At 48.9% G+C, this 27,654-nt stretch overlaps 1 protein-coding gene across 9 annotated transcripts in view; it reads left to right on the forward strand.

The window, feature by feature from the left end:
• Positions 1-27,654, forward strand: part of PPFIBP2 (PPFIA binding protein 2) — a 145,734-nt gene that overhangs the window by 50,695 nt on the left and 67,385 nt on the right. For 5 of the 9 annotated variants that reach the window (XM_059135023.1, XM_059134988.1, XM_059135005.1 and 2 more), the window contains exon 3: positions 2,024-2,229. The exons of 2 other annotated variants lie outside the window; for them this stretch is intronic. In XM_059135023.1, the coding sequence (XP_058991006.1) occupies positions 2,024-2,229 (206 nt within the window). Of the gene's footprint in view, positions 1-2,023; positions 2,230-15,543; positions 15,721-27,654 lie in introns of those variants that run through there. 2 more of the 9 variants (XM_059135051.1, XM_059135060.1) reach the window with 2 other exon arrangements.

The raw sequence follows: 27,654 nt of genomic DNA on the forward strand, positions 1-27,654 counted from the left end.
TATATTATCGTCTCTTTTATCTTGCTCCATTATCCTCACAGGTATGAGGGCATATATCTTCTTCTTTGTTGTATCTGGCAGTTCCATTTTGATTTGGTTCCCTCTGTGGTTGTAATTTTTCCATAGGAACTAATCATCCAAAGGGAATGTGTGGAGTATGGAATTGAATCTTCTGGGTAATTTTTGCCTTTGCTAATGCTGGGCCCTAGGAGTTTCACCATTCTGGACCCTTTTGTGAGCCTGTGTGTTGATGTAAATTGCAAAACAAAAGAAGGGGGGATTATGTACTTTATGTGTACATATATCACATACAGAAATAGGCACAGAAAAAAAAAAGGCACAGATACACATGTGTACACACTCACACACACCCCTTGAACAGTGGGGAAGCATCCCAAGGCTTTAGGGCAAGGGAGGGCTCCAGGGAAAGGAAGAGACTTGTCCAACACCACAGCGTAGCAATAAGGTTAATGAAAATCTCAGTCTTCCTACCTACCCCTGGTCTGACTGGCCTGACTGATCCTCCATGAATGAAGCTGTGCATGTTGGAGCATGTCTGGGATGGTCAGGGATCACTCATCATTTCCTTGGAGACTGGGGTGGTGGCAGGGATGGGGGGCTCTTACTCTATTTCGGTCCATTTTCTTCCCTGAAGCCGGCTGTGGCTCTTCCCAGTCAACTCTCCATTGGATTTGCAGGGCCCAGAAACTGCTGAGCACACACCAGAGTGTGGGTAATGGGCAGTTTCCCAGCTCCCCAGAGCCATGGACTTGTTTGTGGATTGTGACCCACAGTTCCCTCTATCCTGTGCTTTCAGAAAGCAAACCAGCAATCAGATCGTAATTGTTTCCTTCTGTGTGGATTTTTCCTTGCGAGGACTGCCGTGGCAACTAGGAAGCTGGCTCTTAGAAGGGTGGAGGGACCTAGATGTAGACGTCAGGCCTGCCGTGTAACTGGGCCTGTGGTGGCCCTATTTCCCACATTTTCCAGCAGGGCCCTGATTCCCGCTGGCCTTATAAACAATCCAAGTACCCTAGAAATTCCACCACCGACCCCGTATTTTCTGAAGTGTGTTTTATTGCGGAAAGAATCACAGAAATCCTTTGTCAGACTGTGTCACCCCAGTTTTTGGTCTGAAAAATAAACCACTGTGTTTATGTAAAGAAGACTTTTTGTTTGTTTGCTTAAATGGTGAGGTTCAGAAAGGCAAAAACAAGTCTTGTTTGGGACAGTTGAAATTAGAGCTGACCCAGTCCAAGCTGTCTCCCTCTCTTAGCTGTTCCTCCAAGCAAGCGTGCAGAGCCAGATGCCCCTTCAGCATCTTGGGCGGTTGGGGGCAGGAGCCGGGACCCCAAGAAGTTTGCCCACTAGGCCAGGGACCCTGGCCTCAGAGCTTCACAGCCCATGATGCGGGGATGAGATATGGATTACATGGTCACTCATACAGCTGTGAAGTGGGAGTCTATAAGGGGATGTAGAGATCCCCCAAGTGGGAAGATCTAGAAAAATTCCAGTCTGCTAGAAGCTCACCAGTGCTCACCAGAGGTGGCACTGCGTCACTCTGCGACACCGTACAGGGCCAGTCCAGAGTGAGGAACTGCTGTGGAACAAGAGGAGAGGAATGCACATCCAGGGAGGGGACCGTGCAGACAGCCCTATAGCCTTAACTTAAAGTAAGGAATCTAAAGGCAGCAGAAAGGCTGCTCATTGTTTTAGCAGGGATGTTTTGGCTCCTGATGAGGGCTGGCTGTTTTCACCCAATTATCTGGGGCTCTTAGCTTCTATGCATCACTCTGGCTGGGCAAGTTGTCCCCTTGGTCCCATCTCTTCCTGTCAGGCCCAGTCCAGGATTAAAGATGATTTCTGCCGAGTCTGCTGTGTGAATGGTTCTACTGAGGCGGAAGTGGTTTTCTGGGCTTCCTGTCCATCTCTATCCCCTATCTCCTCTCTCTTTGCCTTTTGCCAGTTCCTTGCCCATGGCATCCACCCTTCTTACCAGGTTCCCACCTCTTTCTTGTTCCAGGCACTCAGACAGGTGCAGCAGATACCAATGACGGTGGCTGTGAGCCTGCGCAAGCCTCTCCGGTCTCCCACACAAACCCCTTTCCAGTGCTCCATCTCGTTGAGGACTTGAAACTGGCCCTGGAGATGCTGGAGCAACCCCAGGAGAGAGCAGCCCTCCTGAGCCAGATCCCGGGTCCCACAGCTGCCTACATAAAAGAGAGCTTGGTGAGTGGGACTGTGGCCTGTTCGGGAAACCACTGGGGAACATACTAACCACATAATGCCAGGGCGTTCGGAATGGCCACACTGCCTGGGGACTATTACCTCATCTGTGCACCTTCCAGGTGCTTCTTGCTTCCCATCTGGCTTTGGCCAGCCAGTCTTTGGCCTCCCCCGCAGGCCAGCAGCTTAAGCCACTCGGTCAGCCTGCCTGTGGGCACCAGTCACGCTCTCTGGGATGGGGGACATCCAGGGCTGGAGGAGAGCAAGCAGGACAGTTCTTTCCTGTGGGATTATAAGTACAACTTGCCAAATTATGATCCCCAGATGGGGTCCCTATCCTCAGCTGTCCCCCCTGCTCCTTGTCTCTTACAACAGTTGCTCTCCTCACCCAGCCCTTCATTGCCGCCCCTGCCCTTCAGACCTCTTTGCCCTGGTACGCTTTGTCCCTGGAGCAGGATGCAGGGTTCCTGAGCCCCCTCCTGCTCTCTAGGTCAAGGCTGCACATCTGCTAGTCTCTGACGGAGGCAGATGAGTAACCAGAGCTGTAAATATATGGCTTTGGTGACCTGTCTCCTTCCCCCAGGGAGACCAGCTGGTCAGCTCTAGGAGCCTCTCGATATTCGGGAGTGGGGGAAAGTGAGGAGCTTGCCCGCTGAGGAGGTATCTAAGATCAACCATTCCAGGGCAGGAGGGAGGAACCTGGGAAGCTTGAGGGAGCATGGGATTGCCTGAGCTGAGTTTGAGGATGGAAGCCAAAATGCAGTCTTCCAAAGCCAGAGCCCTGCAGACTGATTCCAGACGGGAAGGTACACACCGAGGGGGGAAGGCAGGCATGGGCACTGAACTGGGAGGTAGAGGTTGATGTTGGAAACCAAGGAGGTTGGGATGTCCTTGTCCAGAGGCCAAGTCATTTGCAATGAGACAAGTTGCATGCCAGATGTCCTAGCGGGCTCTCTGTTCAGGAGTCCTCGGTCAATACAGTCTTCTACCCGAGCCTCCCTCTGAACGCTGAGGAGTTCTTCACTGCATTCATGTGTTACTCAGTATTTTCAGTACGCAGCCTGCCTGTCTCGTGTTCTATAACATATCTACACCCCTGTGGAGGGAGAGTGGTGGCCTCTCAAAGATGTCTGTGTGCTAATCGCCGGATCCTGTGAATGTTACTGTACACGTCAAGGGGAAGGTAGCTGATGGAATTAGGGTTGCTCCTCAACAGAGTTTAAATAGGGCGAACAAGGGGCATGGATTGCCCAGGGGGGCCCAGTGTCGTCACTGGCATCCTTAGGAAGGAGGTGGCGAATCTTCGGTGTGGGACCCATGGGAGTCAGGCTTTCTGGATGGAAGCAAGTCAGGAGCCCAGGGTCTGGGGGCTAGGAAGGTGGCCCTCCCCTGAGCCCCCAGCCAGGGAAGCAGGCCTACCAGCACCTTGGCTGGAGCCCAGCAAGACCCCTTGGGGGCTTCTGACTTCCAGAACTATGAGACTGTATGCTTGCCTTGTTGGAAGCCACAAGGTTTGTAGTCCTTTGTGAAGGCAGTGGTAAGGAATACAGCCGGATGTTGCCTAGGGAAGGATGGGGAAGCCTTCAGGATGGGTCTCTGGTGGGCCTGTTGCCATCTAGGTTTGAAAACCTCCTCATGTCACCCCCAGATGAAGACCGTCGTTGGTAGTCTCTCAGACTTGTGCCATGACCAGACAGAAGTCTGCATTTGCTCCTCCACCCACTTTTCCCAGTCTGTGGTTGGCTTTCATTCTCTCTCCCGTCCCAGGCCAGAGGGGTCTCTGCCTCCCTGGAGTTCCCTCAGGAATTCTGGCTGTTCCCATAGTTCCCGCTCCCCGAGGCTGTGCCTGGCCTCTCTCCAGTCCACTCTGATCATCTTTTGCTCACCTGTGTGGACAACTGAGCTTTCTAAGGCCCACTGTCCCCCGGGTGTGGACTGTGGACACCCATCCCTCCCTCCATTTCTGCTAGCCTGACTGACTCCGGCTGTAGTATTTAAAGGGAACTTGATGACACATAAAGAGAATTGCTGGTCCTTAGCTCCTCCACCTGTAACCCTGGGTCCAGATGCATTTTAGAAACAGAACATAATAAACTTCAGAAAGGTGAGTGCATACATCTATATCTAGGATATATTCTGTCTTGAGCAGGAATGGGTTGACCTTTCTACAGTAAGATGTGTGAATATCCACATGACATGGGACAAAGACTATAAATCTATCAGGCCCAGTTAGGCTGCCAAATAAGTTTGGCACCAACATTATCTTTTAAAAATACAAAACAAAAAACCTTTTGGTCTTCAGAGCTTTGGGGGTTTCAGAATGGCAGGTAAGGGACTGTGAGCTTATATTTGGAATGTTCCTGTGTAGAAAACAAAAATTTCAGACCAAACTGTTGGATATTGGATTTCACTGCTCCCCATATCCATCAGCCAGAATTCTCCTAACGTCACTTGTTGACTCTCTCTGTCCTTGGGCTGGCCTGTCACCATGTGCTGGGGGCCCACTGGAAACTTCCACAGCCTCCTCTGCTGTTCCATGAATCCTTGCCTCAAGCTGCAGAAGTTTGGCATCTGGTTTTAAATGTCCCCCCTCAGCTTTCTGGGGACATTTACCATCACAGAGCCAAGAGAGTCACTGAAACGGGTTCCCCAGCAAAAGCCCAGTCTGCCCAGAGTTTGGAAACAGCTCGTGGTTTTACCCTTCACTGTGTAGTTTACGATGATGACGTACTTATATGGACATGCCTGAATTTATGCGACCATTTCTCTAATACTGACATTTAGGTTCTTCTTCCTCTTTAACCACTATATAGCTTTGCTGCAGAGAATGTCCAGAAATATTTGTCTTTTTCTCTAGATATTTCTGTAAGATAGAGTCCTAAAGGTGGAATTAAAGTAGAGTTAACAGACAGAATACAGGATACCCCGTTAAACTAGAATTATAGGTAAGTGATGGATAAATCTTAGTAAGTTTGTCCCATGCAGTTTGCTAAGTCTGGCAACTGTAACCCAAGGATATTAATATCTTTAAGCCTTTGACACATTTTTTCCAAACCACTTTTCAGGAAGATTTTACTCATTTATATTTTCATTGGCAGGGTTTGAGGTCCATCCTGATCAACAACAATCACTAAGATTTAAAAAAAAAAAAAACCAAAAAACAGTTTTACTAATTTCTTAGGAGAAAATGTCTTTTTACCACTTTTGCATTTCTTTGCCTAGTGGGAAGCTAAACATTTTTTTTTTTTTAATTAGTATTCTTCTGTATGGTCTCCAAAGTTTTGATCTCTACCCCATCTGGAAAAAAAATTCATTTCCATTCATTCATATTTATAAATACAGTGTTGTCCTAATATATGTAAATTATAAAACATAGCCCCACATAGAGATTTTTTTTAAGGGCCAGGTTAAAAAAATAACACTAATACTTCCTTCCCACACACTCAAGAAATCACCTTGGGTGTCCCTACCACACCCTGTTCATATTCTATGCTCTTCTCTCCCCTTCCTGTTAGAATTTTAGTGCTTTTCGTATATACTGACCTTTTTAAAGCCCTTTGCATTGTTCGTGGCATTTTCTTCACTTTGTTTTCAAAATGCTGTTTCTGGTGCTTTAAAAGGATCGTAATTAACTGTCTTTCCTGTGTGAGTTTCTTGTTTTCCTTTTATCCCTAGAAGTGCCTTTTTTTTTTTTTTTTTAAACCTCAGATCAAATGATATTCACCTTTATCTTCTCCAGTAAGATTATGGTTTGATTTATATCTTAGGGTTAACTTGAATTCACCTGCAACATTTCTTAGTGTGTGGTGTGAAATAGGAACCTAATTTCTTTAACTTACTAAAAAGATTCTTAAATATTTTTGATCCAAAGGCTGTCATCCTTGTTGTTAGTTTTTCAAAATGTGTTACAGAAAACTAATTATATTAAGATTTGTAGATCTCTTTTGAGGTTCTGTATGGTGGTTGGGGGAAATGCCTGCCTTTGGAGAAAGTTTCCTGAATGTTATTGCATTCAGTGTCTTTTAGAGTAATTATGGCCATCAGCAACCTATGAATGGTGTACTTTTAGGGTGGGTCAAAAGTTCATATAAACATTCCAGGATACCAGGACAGGATGTGAAGTTTTGAATCTGGACAGAGACAGCCTATCTGTATATTGGATCTTGCAGCCCTAGTTTATAATCTGGGGGCATACACATTCCATAGTAGGTCAGACCTATATGGAAATGGAATCCAAAGTAGTGAACAGATCCACCAGTACTTTTTAATTGGTTTTAGATTGGTCCTTCTAGAAGACTTGAAATTGTGGTCTGTGGACCAGCAACTTTGCCAGCCGCTGGTAGTTTGCTTGCTGCTTGGTGTCTTTAGAAAAGGGCACAATATGGGAGCTGCCACCCCCCTGTCCCTTTACCCACTGAACCATCTCGCAGTGATTCATATTGTCATTAAAGTTTGAGACACACTGCTTTTTACCTCAGAGACTCACTTAAATTATTTTTTTTTAAATGCATGTCTTAGAATAGAAACTAATAAGGCAGCTGGAAGGATCAGGCGGGCAGGGTTCATATCTGTGCATCCCTTGAATGTTTGTGCTCTACTCCTCTTTGGTCAGTTGGCTTTGCCATATCCACCCCCACCCCCCACCACCCAGTTACTGCTTGTCCTCTGTTGGCCTGGTGTGGTCCAGCTCTGCCTCGTGATCTTTCTGTCAGTTGGTGTTTTTTCTCCAGGGAAGAGGCATAGCCTGTAAAAAGGTTTATTTGTCACTAACAAGATACCGAGGAGGTAGGCGGTCCCAGGGTCAGATCAGTGGCTCTGGGATGACCTCAAGGTCATCATGGGATCGCTCTTCCCATCATTCTGCCATATCATCCTTGGGGGTTGGTATTTCCTCAGGGGTATCGCTTAACAACTGCAAGATGGTGACTGCAGCCCTAGGCAGCATGTCCAGAAGTAGGGCATGTCTTGTCCTGTGTTTTTTTTTCCAATTAGAAAGGGAACTCTTTTTCTCTGAAGCCCTGCAGCCGACTTCTAGTATGTACCTCAGGTCCAGATTTGTTCACTTGTGCAAACCGTAGCTGCAAGGGAGGCTGAGAAACAGGTATTGGCACTTTGTCCAAAAGGAGTCATGACAGGAGGGAGGGGGCATGAATGGCTCCTGGGAACACAGCCCAGAGCAACTGCCACATGGCCTTTAGACTTGATTTGTCTTCTTGTTGACAAATTCTTTTTATGTTTTCTCTCCAGTGTTTATTCCGTGTGTGTGTGTGTGTGTGTGTGTGTGTGACTTATATTCTTGAAGGAGAGGATCTAATTGGCTGCCTCCTGATTTTCAAGTCAAGTCCTCCAGGCCTACAAACAGCTGTTAGGTGCAAAAGAAGTAGAAATTAAAGACCCTGCATTTACACACAGCTGTGGATTAGCTGCCCTGGGGTGCGTGGGGTAGAAGATGCTGTCTTCGTGCTATGGGCCCTCAGACACTGATGTCAGCATCCAGGGTACATGAGGAGAATGGGTGCTGTGGAGGCAGAGGTGGCTCTGGGGGAATGGTTGGTGTTTTCATAGGAACAAACAACAGATGAGTCTGGGCCCTGCCTTTGTCTCAGGTGGAGGAGGAGCTCCCGGTCCTAGTGCATCCCAGACAGCTTGTCTCCCTACAGTGGGGCTGTCTTTCCTTCTGCCAGGGGCTGGCAGGCTGGACAGATGACAAGGGGCACCAGCGAAGACTCTGCCTGGGGATAGTTAGCAACAGGCCAGACTCCTAAAGACCCAGTGCAGCAGACTGCCCAGGATTCAGTGGTGCTGGGTTGTGAGTAAATCTCCAGAAATTTGGGGCCTAAAATAGGGTCTTCCCTTCTTTGGCAGGCAGTAGGATGAGGAAAAGTGAGCTCCAGTTCCAGAAGGGTGTGTGTGGGGGGGTTCTCTAGGCTGGGGACCCCCTCTGGGCTTCAATGAGGAAAGGAACCAAGTGCCCAGATTCCCTTGTCATGGAAGTGGTATCTGTCTGGCTTGTCACAGGGAATTGATAGAGTGGTTGGGAGCTTCTGATAAGGTTCTTCTGTAGGGAAAGCGTCCCAGGGTCCAGGGTGAGCCATGCGGCCTGACCGGCAGAGAAGCTTCTATAAGGCTCTCCTGTGTGAGCTCAGGAGAGGAAAGAGTCATCCTGCACTTTGGGTAGACCGGACCCCGCTCAGGGTCAGTACTAGAGAGAGTGAGGCTGAGGCCCAGGGTGAGGCTGAGGCCCTGGCTGCGGGGCCGAGGCCTCTCTGCTGTGGTGGGCACTGAGCTGAGCTCACGTCCCTGCTGCCACCTCCACAGCCTGTGGCGGAGTGCAGACAATGCCCTCAAGGAGAGCATAGCCATTTCTGGTCAAGAGCCCCTCAGTCCCACCAGATGGTCCTGAAGGCCAGAGAGGCTAGGGATGCTCATCCATGACCCAGACATACAGCACAAGCAGGGAGATGCTGGTCCATTCTGGCCACATCCCAGAATCCGGCTGGACCTTGAGTGGGGCTTTTCCAGAGCGCGGAAGGGGTGTCATGTTCCTCCACGCCTGCTTGCTTGGCTGGATGGAGGCTGGTTGGAGAACCAGGGCTGGGCTGGGAGTAGAGCTCAGAGACAGACTAGTGTTCCAGCTTCCAGTGGGCTCAGTAGGGCTGGGTACAGCCAGGTAGCAGCAGGCTGGTAATATCTGGGTTGCTGGGTGATATGCAAGAGCGATCAGAGCCAGCAGTGTTTCCAGATGGAGCAACTCAGGGGCTTCTGTAACCTTTCAGTATAGATGCCTCCTCTCCTCCTACAAAATGCTAGGTCTAGATGGCTGTTCAGTGGCTTTGGTGTGGGTCAGGGGAATCCTGCATAAAGACCTAAGGCTTCAGGGTCTCAAGATGAAGTCCAAGGAAAGGCTGGCAAACCCAGCAGCAGCAGAGTGAGGGCAAGTCAGGGTAACCCAGGCTCTGGGGTGAGGGGAAGAGGTGGGCAGGAAACCCACAGCAGGACCATATGCCAGGCCCCTCTCTGCAAGCCGGGTTTCCGGAGTGGCTTGGCCTCTGAGCAGGAGCCCTGACTTTCCTCCACAAGAGTGCAGGTGTCCTGGATAGGGTGCTTAGGCAGCACCGAAGCACGCTGAGGCAGAATGGGAGGTAGGGATGAGTTAAGAGACCTGTGGCCTGCTGCTTGCATGTAACTTTGGATGGGCCTCTTCCCTCCTCGGGGACCCCATCTCCCTACTGGAAATGACCACTGCTTTGACAAGATCTGGCCGGGCATTCTGGTCCTGTCTTCGTGGTCAGCACCAGCCATTGCCTTCCCCCAGCCAAGGCCTTTGGGTTTCCAGAGTAGAAACAGGTTAGGGAGCCTCTCTGGGCACAGCTGCCCCGTGGTCTGAGCTTGGCGGAGGCTGACCTCTCAGGACCGCTGAAATGGGGTGGGGAGCGACATCCTCTGTAGCCTGTGTACTCACCTCTGACCACCTGCTGTAGCTTCAGGAGCCTGCGGTTCCCTTCTTCACTAGTCCATCACGAAAGAAAGTGGCCCAGGCCCAGGAGGGCCACCCCCTCATTGCTCCAGTACCTTGTCACAGATGGCTGGTTCCTCAGCTCCCAGCTCCTCAAACAGAGGCCCCTGCCAGTCCTCCCAGATTCAGTTTGCAATCTTTCATTCTGGCCAAAGAAGCAAATCTGTTTACCATATTGAACAGTCAGAGGAGTTTCAAGAAAAGGTAGGGAGAAAAAGCTGTTCTATGAGTTATGAACTGTGAGCTTGTTTCTCTTCTGCCATGTGTGATTTCTCTCTGTATCTTTGTTCCCCACTTGGGGCCTTGAACAAAAGATGGATCAGGGTATATGCATGTTGGACGTACTCATTTTGAAAAGTTAGTGGCAGTCAGAGGGAGAGTAAGACTCCTGCTGAGCAGGGAACCAGTGGGGGACTCGATCCCAGACCCTGGGATCATGACTTGAACCAGATGCAGACGATTAATGGATTAAGCCACACACATATCCCTTCCTATGGATTTTGAGAGAAGGGGAAATTTGGTGCTTACATTGTAAGGGGAGAAAAAATAGAGCTTACGTGAGCCAATTCAGTGTGAATTTCTTGCCTTTCCCTTGAGTGAGAGCTGAAAGTCCTAGGTATGGGCACCATCCTCCACTTTTCTTCCTCTTCTTCTTTTTTCCCCCCACTTGTGCTTTGCTCCCCAGGGACTCCTCGAGACTTCACCTGAGCAGGGCTGGGGTGCTAGTCCGGTTCTTTGTTCCTGTGCAGTACTGGATGAAACCGCTAGGTGGCAGTCAGGGATAAATGCTAGAAAGTCTAAAGCCCAAGGAAGAAGGTGCAGGCTTTATGTAAGAAAAAATAGCTTTGTTTGTTTCAGTTAGAAAGATGACCTAAGCTCCCCTCTTAGGGGAGCTTAATGAAGCTGCTGGGCAGCGTACCTGGCTCAGTTGGGAGAGTTCTTTCCCATTTTCCTCGGAACCCACTGGAGAAAGGGCAGGCCTGAGAGGTCACTATTGTTTGTGCTGGGGGAGAGGAAATGGGAGGGCTGAGGGCTGCTGCTGGGAGCAGCGACCTGGTCTTCATTGTCAAGGCAGAGAAGACCTCTCCAAACCCCTTCGTTCCAGTGACTTTTGCTGGGGCTCTATTAGGATGACTCCTTCCATTCCAGGAGGCATTTCCTGGCCATCAGCTGCCAGGCCCTGCCCTAGAGGAAACCTGCACCTTAGATTTTTTTTAATACATTTTTCCTGGCATAGCAGCTCGGAATGGGGACCCTGCAGCTACTATAAACTCTGCAGTTTTCACTTTCCTGGATGTTTGCACATGCCGCCTCTCCCACCCCCACCCACCCCCGCCATTAAACTGTACCCTCCTAAATTCTAGAGGTCTGGCTCCTTTCAGACCTGACTTGAGGATATGATTTCAGTCCCTAAGAACCAATGTTTATAAATGACCAAGAATGTGCAAACACTGGTAAATGAGCAAATAAACCCTTCCCCACTAAATTTCCTGCTTCAGGTCCAGGGGACATGGTGGCTGATGTTGCCAGGTTAGCATAACATGGGGTCTGAGCATGTAGACACCCACCCACCCTGCATCCACCAGGAACCTTCTGCCCTTTCAGGCACCTCTGGGAGGGAGGGAGGAGAGCTCCGAAGGATTCGAACTTCCAGGCAAACTTCAATACCCTGTACTTTAAGAAACTTCTAAACATGGTTTCCTAATCTTTGACTATACAAATACAAGATCTTCAGATATAAGCATCACCGGGGAGCTTGTTAGCAATGCAGTTTCAGGTCCCATTCTCAACCTTCAGGGTCAGAATCTGCATTTTTACAAGAACACTCTCAACTCAGGTGATTTGTTTTAAATGGGGAAGTATTGCCCTAGCCAGGGGTCAGCAGCCTATGGCATGTGTTTGGCTCACTGTTTATTTCTTATGCCCAATGAGGTAAGGATGATTTTTATGTTTTTCAGTGATTGAGGAATTATGAGCATATTTTATGTGAAAATGGTCTAAAATTCTAATTTCAGTGTCCACAAATAAGGTGTTAACATAGCCACACTCTTTGGTTTATATGTTAGCTGTGGCTGCTTTTGCATTTCCAAATGGCAGAGTTGAGTGTAAATGAGACCATATGGGCTACAAAGCCTAAAACATTTGCCATCTGGCCCTTTATGGGAAAAGTCTGCTGATTCCTGCTGATCCTTGTCCCAGCTCCTTGTGGTGGTGGGTTCCCATGCTTGTGCCCCATGGGGACTTGGGCTCCTTTGGCCAGGATGCTGCTTACCGTGAGCCCAAAGGATCAGTGTCCTTGGGCTGGGCCCCTCCCTGTCCTCCGCTCTCCCCACTCCCCAGTGGCAGATCCACCGTGCACCACACCTGTTGAAGGATACAAACCTGTATCTGGTATTCCAGGGCTATCTTGACACCTGTCACCATGGCCCAGAGCCCAAGGCTCGGGGCTAAGCTAGAGCTCAGGGTGCAGGTGTCCGGTCACAATGGCACGTGACCCATGAGACCCCCTCTCAGTCCAGAGTTCTACCCAGTTAGATGCTGCTGACTCCTGGTGGGGGTGTAGAACCTTAGGAAGCCGTCCTCAGTCCTCACACGTATATGAAACTCCAGCCACAAAGGTGACTCTCCTGGGGCTCCCTGCTAAGCCCTGGGATGAGGAGGGGGACAAGCTACCTGTGTTTCCCAGTCCAAACCTGACTACTCTGCCCTCTTCACTGTGTTTTTAGGCCCCAGATGCTCAGGCACTCGGTGTCATGCCCTTTGCCCTCAGCTGGCTACCTCATGTTCCAGATGGTGCTGAGCTGAGTGTGGTTGCTGGGGAGTGCTTTGCTTTTGGGAAGGCCCCAAGGGCTTTTGGGGTCACCCTAATAACTCCTATTTGTGTACCCCCTGTGGTTCCTGAGAACGCACCTTAGCAGTGGGTCCAAGGCAGTGTACTAGATAGGAGGCCCATCCCCCACTTTCCTTTAAGGGAAGGTTAAACCTTGCAGATTAATACAGCATAGGCCAGATAAAACCCAGGCTTGTAATTCTTTGGGAGTCACGGATCATTTTGATAATCTGGAAACGTTGTTTTCAGAGAAATAGTGATTTATACATCCAAATAGTATTCTGCTCCTAGGTCTTTTGGAGTGTTATTCTGTGAATTTTTTAGTTGAATTACAACCCCCTTTTTTAAAAGGCTGAGGTAGAAATTGCTACTTGAGGATACCATAAAAATGTCAAGAATTTAGCTGCTGCTTGTCTGGATTCCTCCCTCCTCTTTCCCTTTCTCCACCCTCCGGCCTCACATTGGTCACATGTGAGGTGAGTTAAGAGATGAACATCAGGGGTGCCTGGGTGGCTCAGTGGGTTAAGCTGCTGCCTTTGGTTCAGGTCTTGATCCAGGGGTCCTGGGATCAAGCCCTGCATCGGGCTCTCTGCTTGGTGGGGAGCCTGCTTCCCCCTCTCTCTCTCTCTGCCTACCTTTCTGCCTACTTATGATCTCTCTTTGTCAAAAAAATAAATAAAATCTTTAAAAAAAAAAAAAAAGAGAGAGATGAACATCAGTTCCATCTTTTCCTCTCAGTGGAGCATCATTACCCTAGGGAAACCCACCTTTAGGACCCATGTTCTCCCAGTTGAATTTTAGGCTTGCCTTGCAAGTCTTACCATGTGAGCCTCACTCTTTCACTCAAAGAATGTTTCAGTTGGAACTGAACACATACATGTTCTCCAGTCTGGTGCAGTGCACAGACCTGTCAGCGGTCCATGGTGGTTCAGTACAACAGGACAGGTAGTGAAGTGCAGGGGGGTGTGGCTGCTGGGAAGGGGCTGCCACTGGAGCCAACCCCACAGGCAGGTGGGAGCTGGCAAGGTTGAGAGAGGCCACCACACTGCTGCCTTGTCCTTTCCCTCCTCCTCACACCAGAACCTACTAAAAAGCACCGAGCCATGACCACAGGGAGCAGGGGCTGGAATTGTGCCCTGTGTCTCCCCAACCAGCCCCCAAACCCACTCTAGAGGCCTCTTCTTCCCTAGGGCCCCAGAAACACCTTTACCACATACCATGTGATGATTCTTTATTTGCTCAGGGCAAGAAGTCGGTTTCATTTGCCTTGGACGCTGGGCAAATGCATGTTGATGAATTCTTCCTTAGGCTTTCCCAGACGTTCAGACAGGAAAAAAAACAAAAACGAAGCTTTACCTACCCCTGCAACCTTACAGATCTGTTTTCCCCAACATATCCTACCCTAGTTCTGGTCAGGGAACTTCAACCAGGTGGGGCCCAGGCCTTGACTGAACTGGGCCAGAGGCGAGAAGGGCCTAGAGCTCAGCGCACGGACAGCAGAGCCGGCTTTTCCTTTCCAGCCTCTGATCTGGGTGTGCCTCCAGGAATTTACTCCTCCCCTCATGCCAGCTGCTGGCCAGAGCTCCCCGGCTGCCGCCTCTCATCTCTGTGGATGGGCCAGCCTGCTGGTGACTAGGCTGCCAGGCCCAATTCTGGGCCGTGCTGGATTTCGAGGCCGTGCTAAGGGGCATAGCGACACCCAGTAGAGCCTTCTCTTCAGGCTAGCATTTCAGGAACACCCCCACTCTGGGGACCCCCTAAGGGCACCAGGAAGGCCCCCACCATCACAAGATGTACATCTGCAAGTCATTGACGGCAGCAGAGCCCAGAGGTCTTGTGTGTAACCACAGTTCCCGCCGTACCCACATCAAGGATCGCTTTCATAATCACTCTAGCCAAAGGCCGCACGTTAAGGGCCAGGCGAGGGAGAAAAGCTGTGTTTAGGGAAGCTCTCAGAGGAGTGGGGGGTGAGTGGAGGTGAAGGGCAGCCATGTGGGGGAGGAGGGGCAGGCAGGGATGGGGAGACCACCCTGAAAGGCCAGCCCAGGAAAGCAGACACAATTCCCCATCTCCACCAGCCCCTGCCTTTCTAGGGCTCCTCCCAGACTCTCCCTACATCTCATGGGCACCCACTGGAGGGGGCCTCTCCTTCCCCCTTCCCTGGCTTCTGAGGCAGCTAAGCTGGAGTGGGAGATAGCCAGCAAGGCCCGCCTCGGGCTCAGGGGGAGCTGTACCCATCCTGGTGCTAAATGTGCCCCAGGAAGGCCTGGCTGTATGGGGGGCGAACAGAACCCCCAGGCCAAACTCCCTCAGTGCCAAATGTCTCCTGGGGAGTAGCAGTTCGCCCCTGGCAGACAGAGCCACCAGCGCCAAAGACAGCGGGCCAGCCACCCAGACCGGAGCTGGTTCTGAATGTGTTCTTTTTTGGGAAAAAATGGCTTTCCTCAGGGCCCAAGCCGACACCCGCCTGGAAAAGGGGTAGGCGTGGGCTTCGGGGTGGGGGTCAGGCTGTGTGTGGGAACCAGCAGCTCCTCCAAGAGCAGCACTTATTTTTAGTCTTCTCCCCAGTCCCAAATAAACCGAGAGCAGCTGGGAGCCTGTGGGTAAATGCAGAGTGGAGCAGAGACAGGAAATCGGGGTCTCTTGGTAATGAGTTCCAGCCACTGCAGAAAGGGGAAGCCAGACGAGGAATTTTCTTCAGGACTGTTTCCCTCTGGCAGGCTCTGGTATTATCACCAAAAAAAAATGTTCCCGTGTGTGTGTGTGTTTACAACTCCTGTCCAAGTCTGTCTTTTTCCCCTACCTTTTTTCGAGGTTTGATTGCTGCTCAGGCTCTGAATCCCAGAGCTGGTGCCTGCGTGTATCTGGGGGCGGAGGGGGAGGACACCGGAGCAGCACGGTCTGGTCTGAGCCGTTGTGTATCTGAAACTGTTTAGGGAAAGGCTGAAGGACATGGGCCAGGGAAGTGGGGAAACTTGAACACAGCTTGACGTCCCGAGGGGGAGGGGGCAGAAGCAAGGAAGAGGAGAGAATTTGGTCTCTAGCCAGAAAAAAGGGCTTTTTCCACCAAGGAATCTAACTGCTGACATGGGTGCCCAGCATGGATGGGGACATTGATGTTTACAAGCATTTTGCGTGGCTGAAGAGGGTAAGTGACTGGCTCCTTTGGAGTGAGTGGGTCTCCCGGGAGATAAGGAAGGGCTAGAGAGATGCTGGGGGGTGGGAGGGCAGGGGTAGTATTTGTCCAGCAAAGCCCTGTGGTGGCCAAGTTCTCCATGAGAATCTAATTATAGGCACTAGGGGAGAAAACAGTCAGCTGTCTTTGTTTCTCCACTGACATTCTGGTGAATGAGCCTCTGTGCAGAAAGGCACGGAGGGGTGAAGAAAGTTCGTTAGTTTAACTCGGGCGCTTAAACAGTTGGAGGCTCCAAACGCTGTGACCAGAGAAAAGTGTCCCACTGCCTTTGGGTCTGAGGACGCAGAGAGTAAGCTGCTGCCTTTCAGATTCAGACCTCAGTCTCTGCTCTGATATTATCTGAGGCCGAGTGTTAGCTGCTGTCAGCCAGGACAGCTTCTGTGTTTCCGGAGGAAGGCTCTTGGGGAGTTCTCTTCTGACCGCTCTGAAGCCCGGGGTTTGGGTTGCAAGTTGTTTATGCCCTTTCTTTAGGGGATGAGCTCAAGCGTGTGGTGTGAGCCACGAACGAATGAATGAATGAATGTTGGGGCTGGAGTAGCATCCGTACTCGCCGAATTTGGGCTCTTTCCTCCTTCGCAATAATCTTTAAACCAGTCAAGATGGTTGTCCATTTTATTTTCACACGGAGGCTGAGTGTTTCTCAGCAGCAGGAAGGGCAAAACAGCTGACAGATAAGAGATTGGACGTTGTAACCGGGGAGGGACAGGATGTGTCCAGCTCTGAAGGCCCCCGATCGCCACCCCCAGACGAGGGGATGCTGGCTTTTGTGTGCACGCTCTGCGGCACGCATTGAGCAAATATTTATAGAGACGGGGGTACTGGGCGAGCAAAGTGGAATTCGCCTCTGCTCTTGGGGAGCCGCTGTCCGATGTGGCAGGCCGAGGTTACCGTCCCAGCAGATAAAGCTGAAGCTACAAATCAAGTGTAGAGAGGAGAGGGAGCTGTTACTAGGCACCATCGAGGAGGAGGAACGAGTGAGGAGGAGCGATCAGGGAGCCCTCCGAGCAAGGAATGCTTCACCGAGACCTGAAGAGTAGGAGCCAGTCAGGTGGAAAGTGGGGGGAAGAACATTCCAGGCAAAGAGGCCAGAGTGTATAAAGGTTCCTAAAGCAGGAGGGAGTTGGGCAAGCTTCAAGACTGAGAGAAAGCCGGAGTGGGTAAACTCCGTGACAGGGGAGCTGGCCGATGCCCAGTCACTCAGGGCAGCGGAGGATAAAGCTTGTGGGGGACGTGCTTTGTGTGACAGGGAACTTGTGGACTGGGAGTAACCTGGCACACATGGGGGGATCCAGTTTGTATTTTAAGAAAATTACTCTCGCTGTGATGTGGTATATGGCAAGCGTGTGATGAAAGTAAGGCAGCTGAACAAAACTAGAGCTTTGGGGACTCGTCGGGAGCCGCTGGCGAGTGCATTTAAACCTCCATTTAACAAAGCCCGGGAGAGGCTGAGGACCTCATGCTTGTTATTGTTAGAACTCCTCATGGTGCAGCCTGGCCTTGGACCCTGCTTTCTGTCTCCCAGTCCAGTTCTCCTTCCTCCCCTCTTTTGCCAAATATGTAGAAAACTATTGGTTTAGAACCCAGCCGAAATCTTGTCTGTGCTCAGCCCCTGCCCAGCTTTGGCATGGGGGCATTGTGGCCAGCAGAGAGCGCATTGAGGGGACCAGACATTTTGGCAAAGGTTTGTGTCCATTGTCTCAAGCATCCGAAAACCTTCACAGGAGAATCTGGGGGAAAATAGGTGAGAAGTGCACTTCCCATCACTGAGTCTGTTTTCCTAGCTCCAAATGAAGCTTTTAAATCAGGAGGTCTTCCAGCTGTGATGCATGTGGGGCTATCGGTGCCACGTCCCACTGGCTTGAACTCCACACCTCTTTCCCAAGTTCTGTCTGTAGAGGAACTGATTCCACACATGCTGCGATGTAGGCGGGCAGCTTGTCCTGAGACCCAGGCTGGCCACGTTGGCTCCTGTGCACAATGCAAGTTGGATGAGGGACGCTTGAAGCAAGGAGACCTCAGAAACTGCTGGGATGACTCCTAGCAAAAAAGATAGTTTTCTTCTACTTTTAGAATGTTAATGATCATTAGAAACAAAGCACAAAGTGTTGGGTATGACCCGGGAAGAATAATCAGAGTATCTGTACCTAAAACACTACTGCCAGATTCTTCTTTTTTAAATCCTCTTTAAAAAATCCCTTTATCCTGTGACCCTGGTCCTAAGACCGCAGGACTTGCCTGTAATCTGGGAATGAAAGCCCAAGATCAGCTGCCTGCTTGACCTTTGAGAGTTTTTGCAACCCAGTCTCAACTTACCTTTTAAAAAAATATATTTTATTTATTTACTTGGGAGAGAGCAAGTAAGAGCATGAGAGGGTAAGTCAGAGGGAGAAGCAGACTCCCGGCGGAGCTGGGAGCCCAATGCGGAACTCAATCCTGGGACTCCGGGATCATGACCTGAGCTGAAGACAGTTGCTTCACCTGAACTGAAGACAGTTGCTTAACCAACTGAGCCACCCAGGCGCCCTCAACTTACCGTTTGAAGCCCATCCTTTATACCGACTCCGAGCTCCGGCGTGAGCTCCCTGCATTCCTAAGCTTATGTCCAATGTCCTCCTTCTCCTTGTTGACACCCACTTCATCTGACTCCATCAAGGCTCTCGTTTGGCTGCAGTCCTCTGCTGGCCCCATCCCTGCCATGGGCTCCTTGGCTGCGGGTCTTCAGTGCCTCCTGTCTGCGGGGCTCATACCTCCCTTCTCCCGCTCGTCCTCCAGCCGAAGTGGCTTGGAGAGCGGGTTTCTCTAGGCCCGGTTTTGAAGGTGCAAACACTATCGCCTTCATTTTTCCATGCAGAAGGGGAGACTCTAGAAGAGATGGATGAGGGGTGATCTGGCGTACAGGCTAGAAGCCCTTGCACTTAAGACCAGCCTGGGAGGGCAGGGTCTCAGAGCAAGGCCAAGTCTTTGAATTTGGGGACAACGGGGGAGATGCCTGTGGGCAAGGAGGCACCGAGTAGCAGGGAAAGCATTGGCTCAGAAAAAGGGAACATTGTTCTGTGGCCTTTGGGGGATGGGATACTGTGTACTATTGTAATTAAGAACATGTGGTTTGAAGTAAGGCCTGCACTGGAATCTTGGCTTTGTCACACTTACTAGCTACGTGATCAGCCCTGGATTTCTTCATCTCTAAAATGAGGAGGGTATAGTACCTGCTGCATACAGGTGTTGTGTGAATCAAGTTAGCTAACATCTGTAGAATGCTTTGCATAGGAACATGCCTATGCAAACAATCGCTGTACCTATGAACTGCTACTGACCGTTGTGAGGGAGGTGGGAACCAAAGGGAGAACCAATTGGGTTCTCTCCAGTGGCATGTGCTATGCCATTCTTTCCTCTGGCTGTCCCCCACTTGCTGCATGCCCCGTCAAGGTCTCAAACTGAAGATCTGAAAAAGGCAGCTGTGACCTGGCCCCCGGGGAGTAGCCAGAGGCCCCAGCAGCCTCTGGCTCTGGCCAACTTGGTTGTGGCTACTGAGTGAAGGCTGACCAGAACTGAATCCAGGGACAGGGTAATCTGCTGCAAGCATCCAGAAGGCCTTTGCCGTTCAGTTGTCTGGTTCCTTACTGACTCACACCTGCCCTGCTTTGTGATCACTGGATCCAACCCACGATGGTCATGAAAGAGTCTCTAAAAATAGCCCCAGGCAGGATCCGTGGGACCCACCCACTGCCCTCTGAGCTGGGCTTATTTTCCCAGGGACAGAAATCCCACCACCATCAGCATCTTCACACTCTTGCTGGCTGCTGGCACATTCAGTGTTTAAGCCAACTTCCAGGACACAGTCATAAAGAAAAAGGAATTACTGTGGATCCCCTATACAGTGAACTTGGGTTCTGTAGTAGAGTGTGGAATAAACTCAAGCTGCGAATGTGAGACTTTTATTTTGTGTCCTCTGGTACTCAAATGGTTGACCCAGTAGCCTGGGCCAGCAGAGCTGTGAGGACAAAGAGGCGCGCAGGCATCCTAGCTCCAGACCTTGACTTGCCTCGCACTCAGGTTGGACTGCTGTGCAAGGGGGAGACACAGGCAGTGGCCTCTGAAAGCCATTCCTACTGGGTGACGGCATGGATCCTGGATTAAGCTCCTTAGGCTCATGTCTCTGCTCCGTGTGACCATGGATGATTGATTTAAGCCCCGGGAGTGAGTCTCCTTGATAGTAAAATATGGATGAATAATTTGATATATGTAAAGTGCTTAGAAAATGCATTGTAAGCATTTGTTATGGCAGTGATGATCAGGATCATCACTGGCATCCTTTGCCCCATCATGCTTCTGGGTGGAGAGGTTTTCCAAGACCACGAGGAGGATAGCAGGTATGCCTACTCAAGGGTTCTAGCAGTTTCCAGTTTCCTCCAGGTACCTCCTGTCTTTAGCCAATGTACCCAACATGCCCAAGCATCCTGTCCCTCAGTATAATTGAGGAGCTAGAATTCCACCATCTCTGACCTCTGGCACCTGTGACTCCTGTCTGTCAGCCTCTTGGAGAGGCCCCCAGGCCTCTTTCCCAGCAGGGTTTAACAAGGTGACATCATAGCAGAGCCATTTGCTAAATAGCTTGTGGACAGGGCAGAACAATGCAGCCGCTGGTAGCAGGCTGGCAGCCAGGCTTGGGGATCCCGGACTCCTCCCTGCATTCTTCCCTCTCCAGTCCTCTATGTCAGCCCTTTCACACCTTTCCATCTGTCCCCAGCCTTAGGCTCCCTTCTCAACTGACTCAACTGACTCAACTGACGTCACTACCTACTTCACTAAAGGGGTGGTGGGAGGTGATGCCACCCATAGATGAAGCTCTCCTCTTCCCTCCCCTTCACCACAAAATGTAACTATGTTCACAGCCAACATTTTCCACTTCTGTTTCATGGGCCAAGGCTATCTCAGGATCCTGTCCTCCTGACCCAGTCTGGTTCCGCTGCCTCTTGTTCCTCTAAATCGCAGCCCCGCCTGCTCGTCCCTATCCTTGGCAGAATATGCTTTTCCTTCATTCTTAGGAAAAAAAAACAAATCAAGACTGTCTTTGACCTTCTACTTGCCTCCACACTGCATAATAACTTGCCTGCCTTTCACTTGGAATCTTGGAAGAGTAGACTGAAAACTCACCATCTCTGCTCTTTTGTAACTGCTCCCAACCCCACTGTGCACTGGCTTTGTCCCTCTTGACCTCTCTCAAATTCCTTCTACAATGTTCTTCCTGCCTCCTGTTCCCAAACAACCTTTCCTATCCATTTCCTCAGAATTCATTCCAATTTGGGACTTTTGTGTCCCAAGGACCTGTTCCTAACTTTGGCCCTCTACCTAATCCCATGTTTTCCACCTATGGATCTTTCTCTCACACTCATTTGACTACTGGCCCCTTAGCAGGAGGAGGCACTGGGCATTTACTTCTAATGTCTCCAGTCACAGCACCCTCTCCACCCCCAACCCCAGCACCCGATGCTGCCCTTCTGTCCCCGAAAATGCTTTTAATACCAAGGAGCCAATGTGTCTGTTGGTATTGGCAAGATGAGGAAAGTGAGCCACTCAGAGAACCTCCTGTTTGTACTCTCTTCCTGGTCTTCATACCCTCCCTTCACAAGATAACCAGCACACTTAGAGATACCGGTTCTCCTGCAGCCCAGCACTATAGGTTCCTTACGGATCCAGCCACCTTGTCAGGAGAATTTAGCAGGGACAAAGCTTATCCAAGGCTATAATTTAGGATCAAGACCTTGGTAAACCAAATGCATTCCTTTCATTCCAGATCTTCCTTAGGATGTTCGGAACCTTCATGTACATCACACCAGCTCCTTGACTAGGGAGCTTCTCAGTGATGGTCTTCATGGTATCTTTTGTTTTCTGTGTTAGTCTGGGAAGCCAGAGTGTTTGAAGGGTAATGATTATCATGGTTTTATGGATGACTTTCTGTATTGGGAAGACTTTCCAGAGAGGCTGTTCTTCCATTCTCCTGGGGAGATTCCCTTGTAGCTTTCAAAGCTGGTTCACCATAAAGCCTCTTCTCCCCTGAGGGTATAATTGATTCCTCCTCTCCTGTGCCACTGCTACTGGCTTATTCTCTGACTGTATTTATCATATCTCAGGGTCAGACTGTAGAGCTTTTTGAGGGTAAGGACTGAATCATTTATTCAGCACAGAGCAGCACCTAGTAGGTATTTAGGAAGATTTGAGTCATTGAATAGATAAAGGAAGAACAAGTGATTACACGTACTTTAGTCAACCAAACTGTTCACTACTTACGAACTTGGCTTTGCTTTCCCCTAAAGGTGGTCACTTAGATCATTTGACAGTTCTGCTAGCAACACTTATATATAATATATAGCAACTCTGATATATAATTGAAACCAAGAGGTGGAAGATATAAAGAGGTCAGGGTCAGGATAGGTGTCTCTTGTTGGACTCCTAGTGGTTAAGGATCTGATTGCACTCCACTCATACTGCATTTGGAAGAAACTTCTTTCAACTCTGTGCCAAGGATAGTAAACTGGCTTGACTATTCTTTGCCTAGAAAAGTGGAACGGGTCCTGGGAACAGTTGTTTTTATAAGCGCTGCCAGAAAACCCTGTAACTCCCTAAACCAAAAAATCTAGGGAGATTTTTCTATTTACGAGCACTACCATTGCTCATACTGCTAGGTTCCCCGATACAGAACCTAAACTATGTAACAGGGATTGAGTATAGCTTCTGTGAGTCACTGATTATATATATATATATATATATATATATATATATATATATATATGTATTTGGTCCCCTTATTATTTTTTTTAAAAGATTTTTATTTATTTATTTGACAGACAGAGATCACAAGTAGGCAGAGAGGCAGGCAGAAAGAGAGATTAGGGGAAGCAGGCTCCCAGCCCAGCAGAGAACCCAACGTGGGGCTGGATCCCAGGACCCTGGGATCATGATGTGAGCCAAAGGCAGAGGCTTTAACCCACTGAGCCACCCAGGTGCCACTGGTCCCCTTATTTTTAAGGTCTGCATTTTTCACGTTTCTAAGAAGTTTGGTATGTGAGTGGTACTTCTGAGCTTGAAGTCTAGCCTTAGCGACTGTGACATCTCCCCTATGCCTGGCAGCCATGGCTCACTTGAAATTGGTTTTCTGGATTTGATAAAAAACCCCTTGACCAGGCAGCTTGGAAGTACTACACATTTTCTCTTGTTTTCTTCTTCCCCTAAAAACACACATCATCTACGTTTTTAATGACTGAAGAAGGGGAAGCCATCCCAAGACTTAACCTAAGACCAGGGCTTACCCTGGCTCATTGTTCAAAATCTCCATGTATTTACAAGCAAGGGACCCTCCTATAAAATGATCTGACCAGTTAGGACCGTATATGAACTGTGGCCAGGGTCCTGAAGGAACTGGCATTCACAGCTTCTTAGAAGCACTGAAGGAAATAAGACTTTACCTAGTGAAGACTGTAGATCTTGATATCAAAAAAGGGAGGGCAGTTGTGTCTTGGACCCCAAGGCAGGCAGCAGCTCTGAGAAGTGGCTGTTGGCTCCGAATAACACCAAGATGGCTAGAGCTGTCACACTGGAGAGCCGATTGCCTTGGGCCTTTCCCACACCCCCTGCTTGCATACCAAATGATACCCCTCATGTGACCTCTTGTCTGCCCCACTTGACTCTTCTGGAACCAGGCCTTTCCCTATGTTCAGAGAAGTGAGGTGCTGACCGGAGGGTCCTCTAGCATGTACTGGAAGGGGAATGCTGCAGAAATAGCCTACCTCACGTCCCTGAGAGTGGGCAAGAGCATGCTAGGAGAGCAGAGGCTAGCCAGACTGTGGATGAACCCTCCTGGGGTTTCTGCATGGCTTCTGGCCTTGGCATTAAGCACTTCATCCAGAACTCTGCAGAGACCTAACATGGCTATCCCTTGGCCAAGCTACAATGGAGGGGCCAGGAAAGAGTGAGCAAGCATTATGGAATCTAAGCAGCCACCAGAGTCAGAGGGTGATGGTTCTGAGGAAGCCGCCAGGGGTGATGTGGCTGACACGCTCATGTTTAACTTCAGTTGGACTTGACTTCTCCAGATTGGAACAGAAATAAAAAATTCGAGTTTTGTGATTGGTCATTAATTAGCTCTCGAAATTCTCATTGTGCTCGTTTATAATGGATGTAGCATATACTACTTAGAGCATTAGTAAAATGCTCACCAAGAAGGAAAAAATGTGGTCCTGTAGCTCTGACTCAAAACTTGGGCATCTTTTCTGGGACAATGGAAAAATGAACGCGTCCTCTGCTGTTTACTCCACAAGCATGATTCCAGAGCTCTTAGGTAGCAGTGGGTTCTATGTTGTCACTTAGGTATTTTTCCCCCCCAACCTAAAAATATTTTGTTTTTTGTTCCTTGGGCTGTTTGTACAGATCTTTACAGATACTTCATAGGTGTCCTGATCAAAAACATTGCCTTTTTGTTTTCTTGCACAAAAAAAAGTGAGTTAATTAAAACTGTCAGTATAAGGGAGGAACTGCTTCCAACTGTACTTTGGTCTTTTGGCTTAAACAATGCTGTTTAAATGATTTCCATATTTCCACAATCATTCAGAAATGGGAAATACTAGTGCATCCCTCTACAAAGAACATCCCGTACTTGTATTCCCACACATTTTTGTGATTGACGACCTAAATGACCCTCTGCATTGATTGCTCTGTGAGGTAGAACTTTCTCCATTTAAAAGCTGGGAAGGCCCAAAATGAGGGATTCTAGCTGAGATCACACATGGTTAGTATAGCCCTACCTCCTAGCCATTCCTGGATGTCCTTCTGAAGATGTCCTACCTGTGTGGCAGAAAGCTATAGGAATTCTGTATTTGCATATGTAAGCCCCACAGCAAAGTCTCCAGGGATCCCCTGCCTTGAATTCCAGCTGGGCAAGGGGTGGGTGTAGGGGACCCACAGCTCTTGGCCTCCCACTCCTAGACTCCACATTTGTCCAGCTATGTAAGACAGGTCCGTCTTTCAACATAGCTTCTTAAATGGTGGTTAGGTGGTTTCATGTTATCACCCTTCATTTATTCATTTCCCATTCATCCTCTTAGCCTTCCTTAATCTTCCTGTTTATTGCTGTGTTTTCACTTATTTTTGTATCTCCCCCCCAACCATCCCCCACCATGCGTGCCCAGTGGATACCCATGGGCCTCATGCATCTTGTAACATTCCCTGCCTTAACCTTCTTGCTCTACATGGAGAATCATGGAGGCTAACAGGTCGGGGAGAAGAAGTCCTCCATTTCCCACATGAAGGAGACTGGGTGTCATTTTTATCCCAGTATATCCCATGCAGACACACTCTGTGCCACAGAGTAGATCCCTGTTGGCCTTCAGCAAGGATCCTGATTTTAACTACAGTTGGCTCAGAACTGACCATTCTTTCTTCAGCTGCCAGTTCAGAAAATCAACAGTAGGCAGAATTTCTTTGTAACTTTGTAACTGTATTCTCTCCAGATAGCAGGAATTCTTTCTTGTTGCCTAAGAAGTAAGTTTCACTCAGTTGCTTTATCACCCTTTGAGATAAATGCATGGGCTAGGGATTTTGGATTTTGGATTCTGGCAGCGGAAACTTGGTTTGAACCATTGCAGATTAGAGGCAAGCAACAGGAAGGGCAGAATTGCATTTGCTGCCATAACCACGTGCCTTTTCTCCCCTAATGAAATCCCTCACCTTCAGCTGAGGAGTGTTGGCATTCAACAAGGTAATTCTAAAATAATCCTCTTCATGGCTCTGTGCTCAGTGGAGATGGTGTTTTATCATGGTCTGTGCCTTTCTATGGGACTGCAGTTTTCAAGGTATCAGTCTTACCTAGATTGCAAAGATCTGGCTCGGTATGTCAGGAAAAGCATAAGATGGTGATTCTGCTGACCTGTGTTTGGGACATTGTCTCCATTTCACTGATGTTCAATACCTCTCGAAAGCTTGCTAGAGAACAGTGGTGATTTTGGTAGACTGAACAAGAGGGGAAGGTGCTCTGTTACTCTCAAGTAGTGATTTGGGGCAAGGGAGGTGCCTTTGTGCCAGGCACACTGTCCTACGGGGCAGCGTGCCTGCTGGGAGAGGGTGTGTCCTTCAGACTGCCGTAGGAGGGAGGAAGTACCAGGAACCAACATTGTTGGTACTCAAACAGTGCTTCTACATTTTAAAGTGTATTTTATTTATCAAGAAAATATTTGAGGTACGCCTGGGTGGCTCAGTGGGTTAAGCCGCTGCCTTCGGCTCAGGTCATGATCCCAGGGCCCTAGGATCGAGTCTTGCATCGGGCTCCTTGCTCAGCAGGGACCCTGCCTCTCTCTCTGCCTCTGCCTGCCTGTCTGCCTGCTTGCGTGCTTTCTCTCTCTCTCTTTCTGACAAATAAATAAATAAGATCTTTAAAAAAAAGGAAAGAAAGAAAATATTTGAGCTTCTTAGAAAAATTGTTATGGTTGAAATAAAAGCCCACCTTGACCAAACCTCCTGTCCCCAGCTTTCCATAGCCCAGACACTTCCCCAGGAGAGAGCACTATTATAGTTGCTGTGTAGCCTTCCAGACACTGGGTCAGTTTATTTTCATTCATATGTCATACACGCATGGAGCCCCACAGTATTGTTTTCTAATGTCACTTTGTATGATTCTTTGGATCTTGCTATTTTCACTATCCAATATGTCTTATTATCATGTTTTGGAATGTCACAAACTATCCATAATGTGGATGAACCATTGTTTATTTTGCCACTGCTTTGTTTTTTTTTAAGATTTTATTTATTTATTTGACAGAGATCACAAGTAGACAGAGAGGCAGGCAGAGAAAGGGGGGTGAAGCAGGCTCCCCACCACGCAGAGAGCCTGATGTGGGGCTTGATCCCAGGACTCTGAGATCATGGCCTGAGCCAAAGACAGAGACTTAACCCACTGTGCTATCCAGGTGCCCCTAGCCATTCCTTTATTAATGGACAGTTAGGTTCAGTATTTTCAAACCTTATTTTCAGTGAATTTTTGTACAATCCCAATATATAAATTTTTATATATTATCCTCAATTAATTATATATATCTTCAATTAAGCCGTAACAGAAAACTTACTGATTCAGTACGTAGTCACTTAGGCAAATTACTGTTCATGCCTTGTTCTTACACTTTGTGCCTCGGTTCCCTTTTCTGCAAAATGGAATCAAAATAGTACTCCTCTCACAGGCTTATGGGAAATATTAAAAGAGTTAAGGCATGTAAAGTGCTCGAAACAGTACCTGGCGATGTTGAGCACTACGCAAGAGCTTGCTGTGTATCTCCACATCTTTGGCCCAGACGATCCATTAACCTTTGACCTATTTAGAGGACATCCCAAGAAAGCAGTGAGTTCTGCTGGGCCCCCTACTGTGAGGTTAGCATCATAGATGTTGGTTGTCTACCCCACTGCATAGAGTATCTCTCTGAAAACTTTGAAGCCTGTCCTTTCTGTAGGAATAGTTAGATTTCTCCTAGGCCGTCATTTTGACTGTATTCACCATACTGATCTGGGCATCTTGTAACTCACTGTGCTTTGCTTTTTCCGCTGGCTGCTAGAGTAGATCCAGATTTTTTTTTTTTTTTAACTACGGTCTAGCATCTGTTGGAGACTCTAATGGCATGCATTTGTGTATTAACTGACCTTACGATATCAACTTGATTTGAGGTCAGTTAGTAAAAATAACTGTGTCTCTGGGTGACTGTACGGGTAGACCTGTAACATGAGGGGCGTCCTGGGTGCCATTTGCCTGAGGCACAGCAATGTGGTGACTTGCTGGAGTCTTGTGCCAGGAGTCTTCCCTTTGGGCTTCTCTCCGTGACCACCCACAGAGAAGTGGCAGCCAGCAGTGCT

The sequence above is a fragment of the Mustela lutreola genome, chromosome 1, assembly GCF_030435805.1.
Source record: "Mustela lutreola isolate mMusLut2 chromosome 1, mMusLut2.pri, whole genome shotgun sequence".
Lineage (NCBI taxonomy): Eukaryota > Metazoa > Chordata > Mammalia > Carnivora > Mustelidae > Mustela > Mustela lutreola.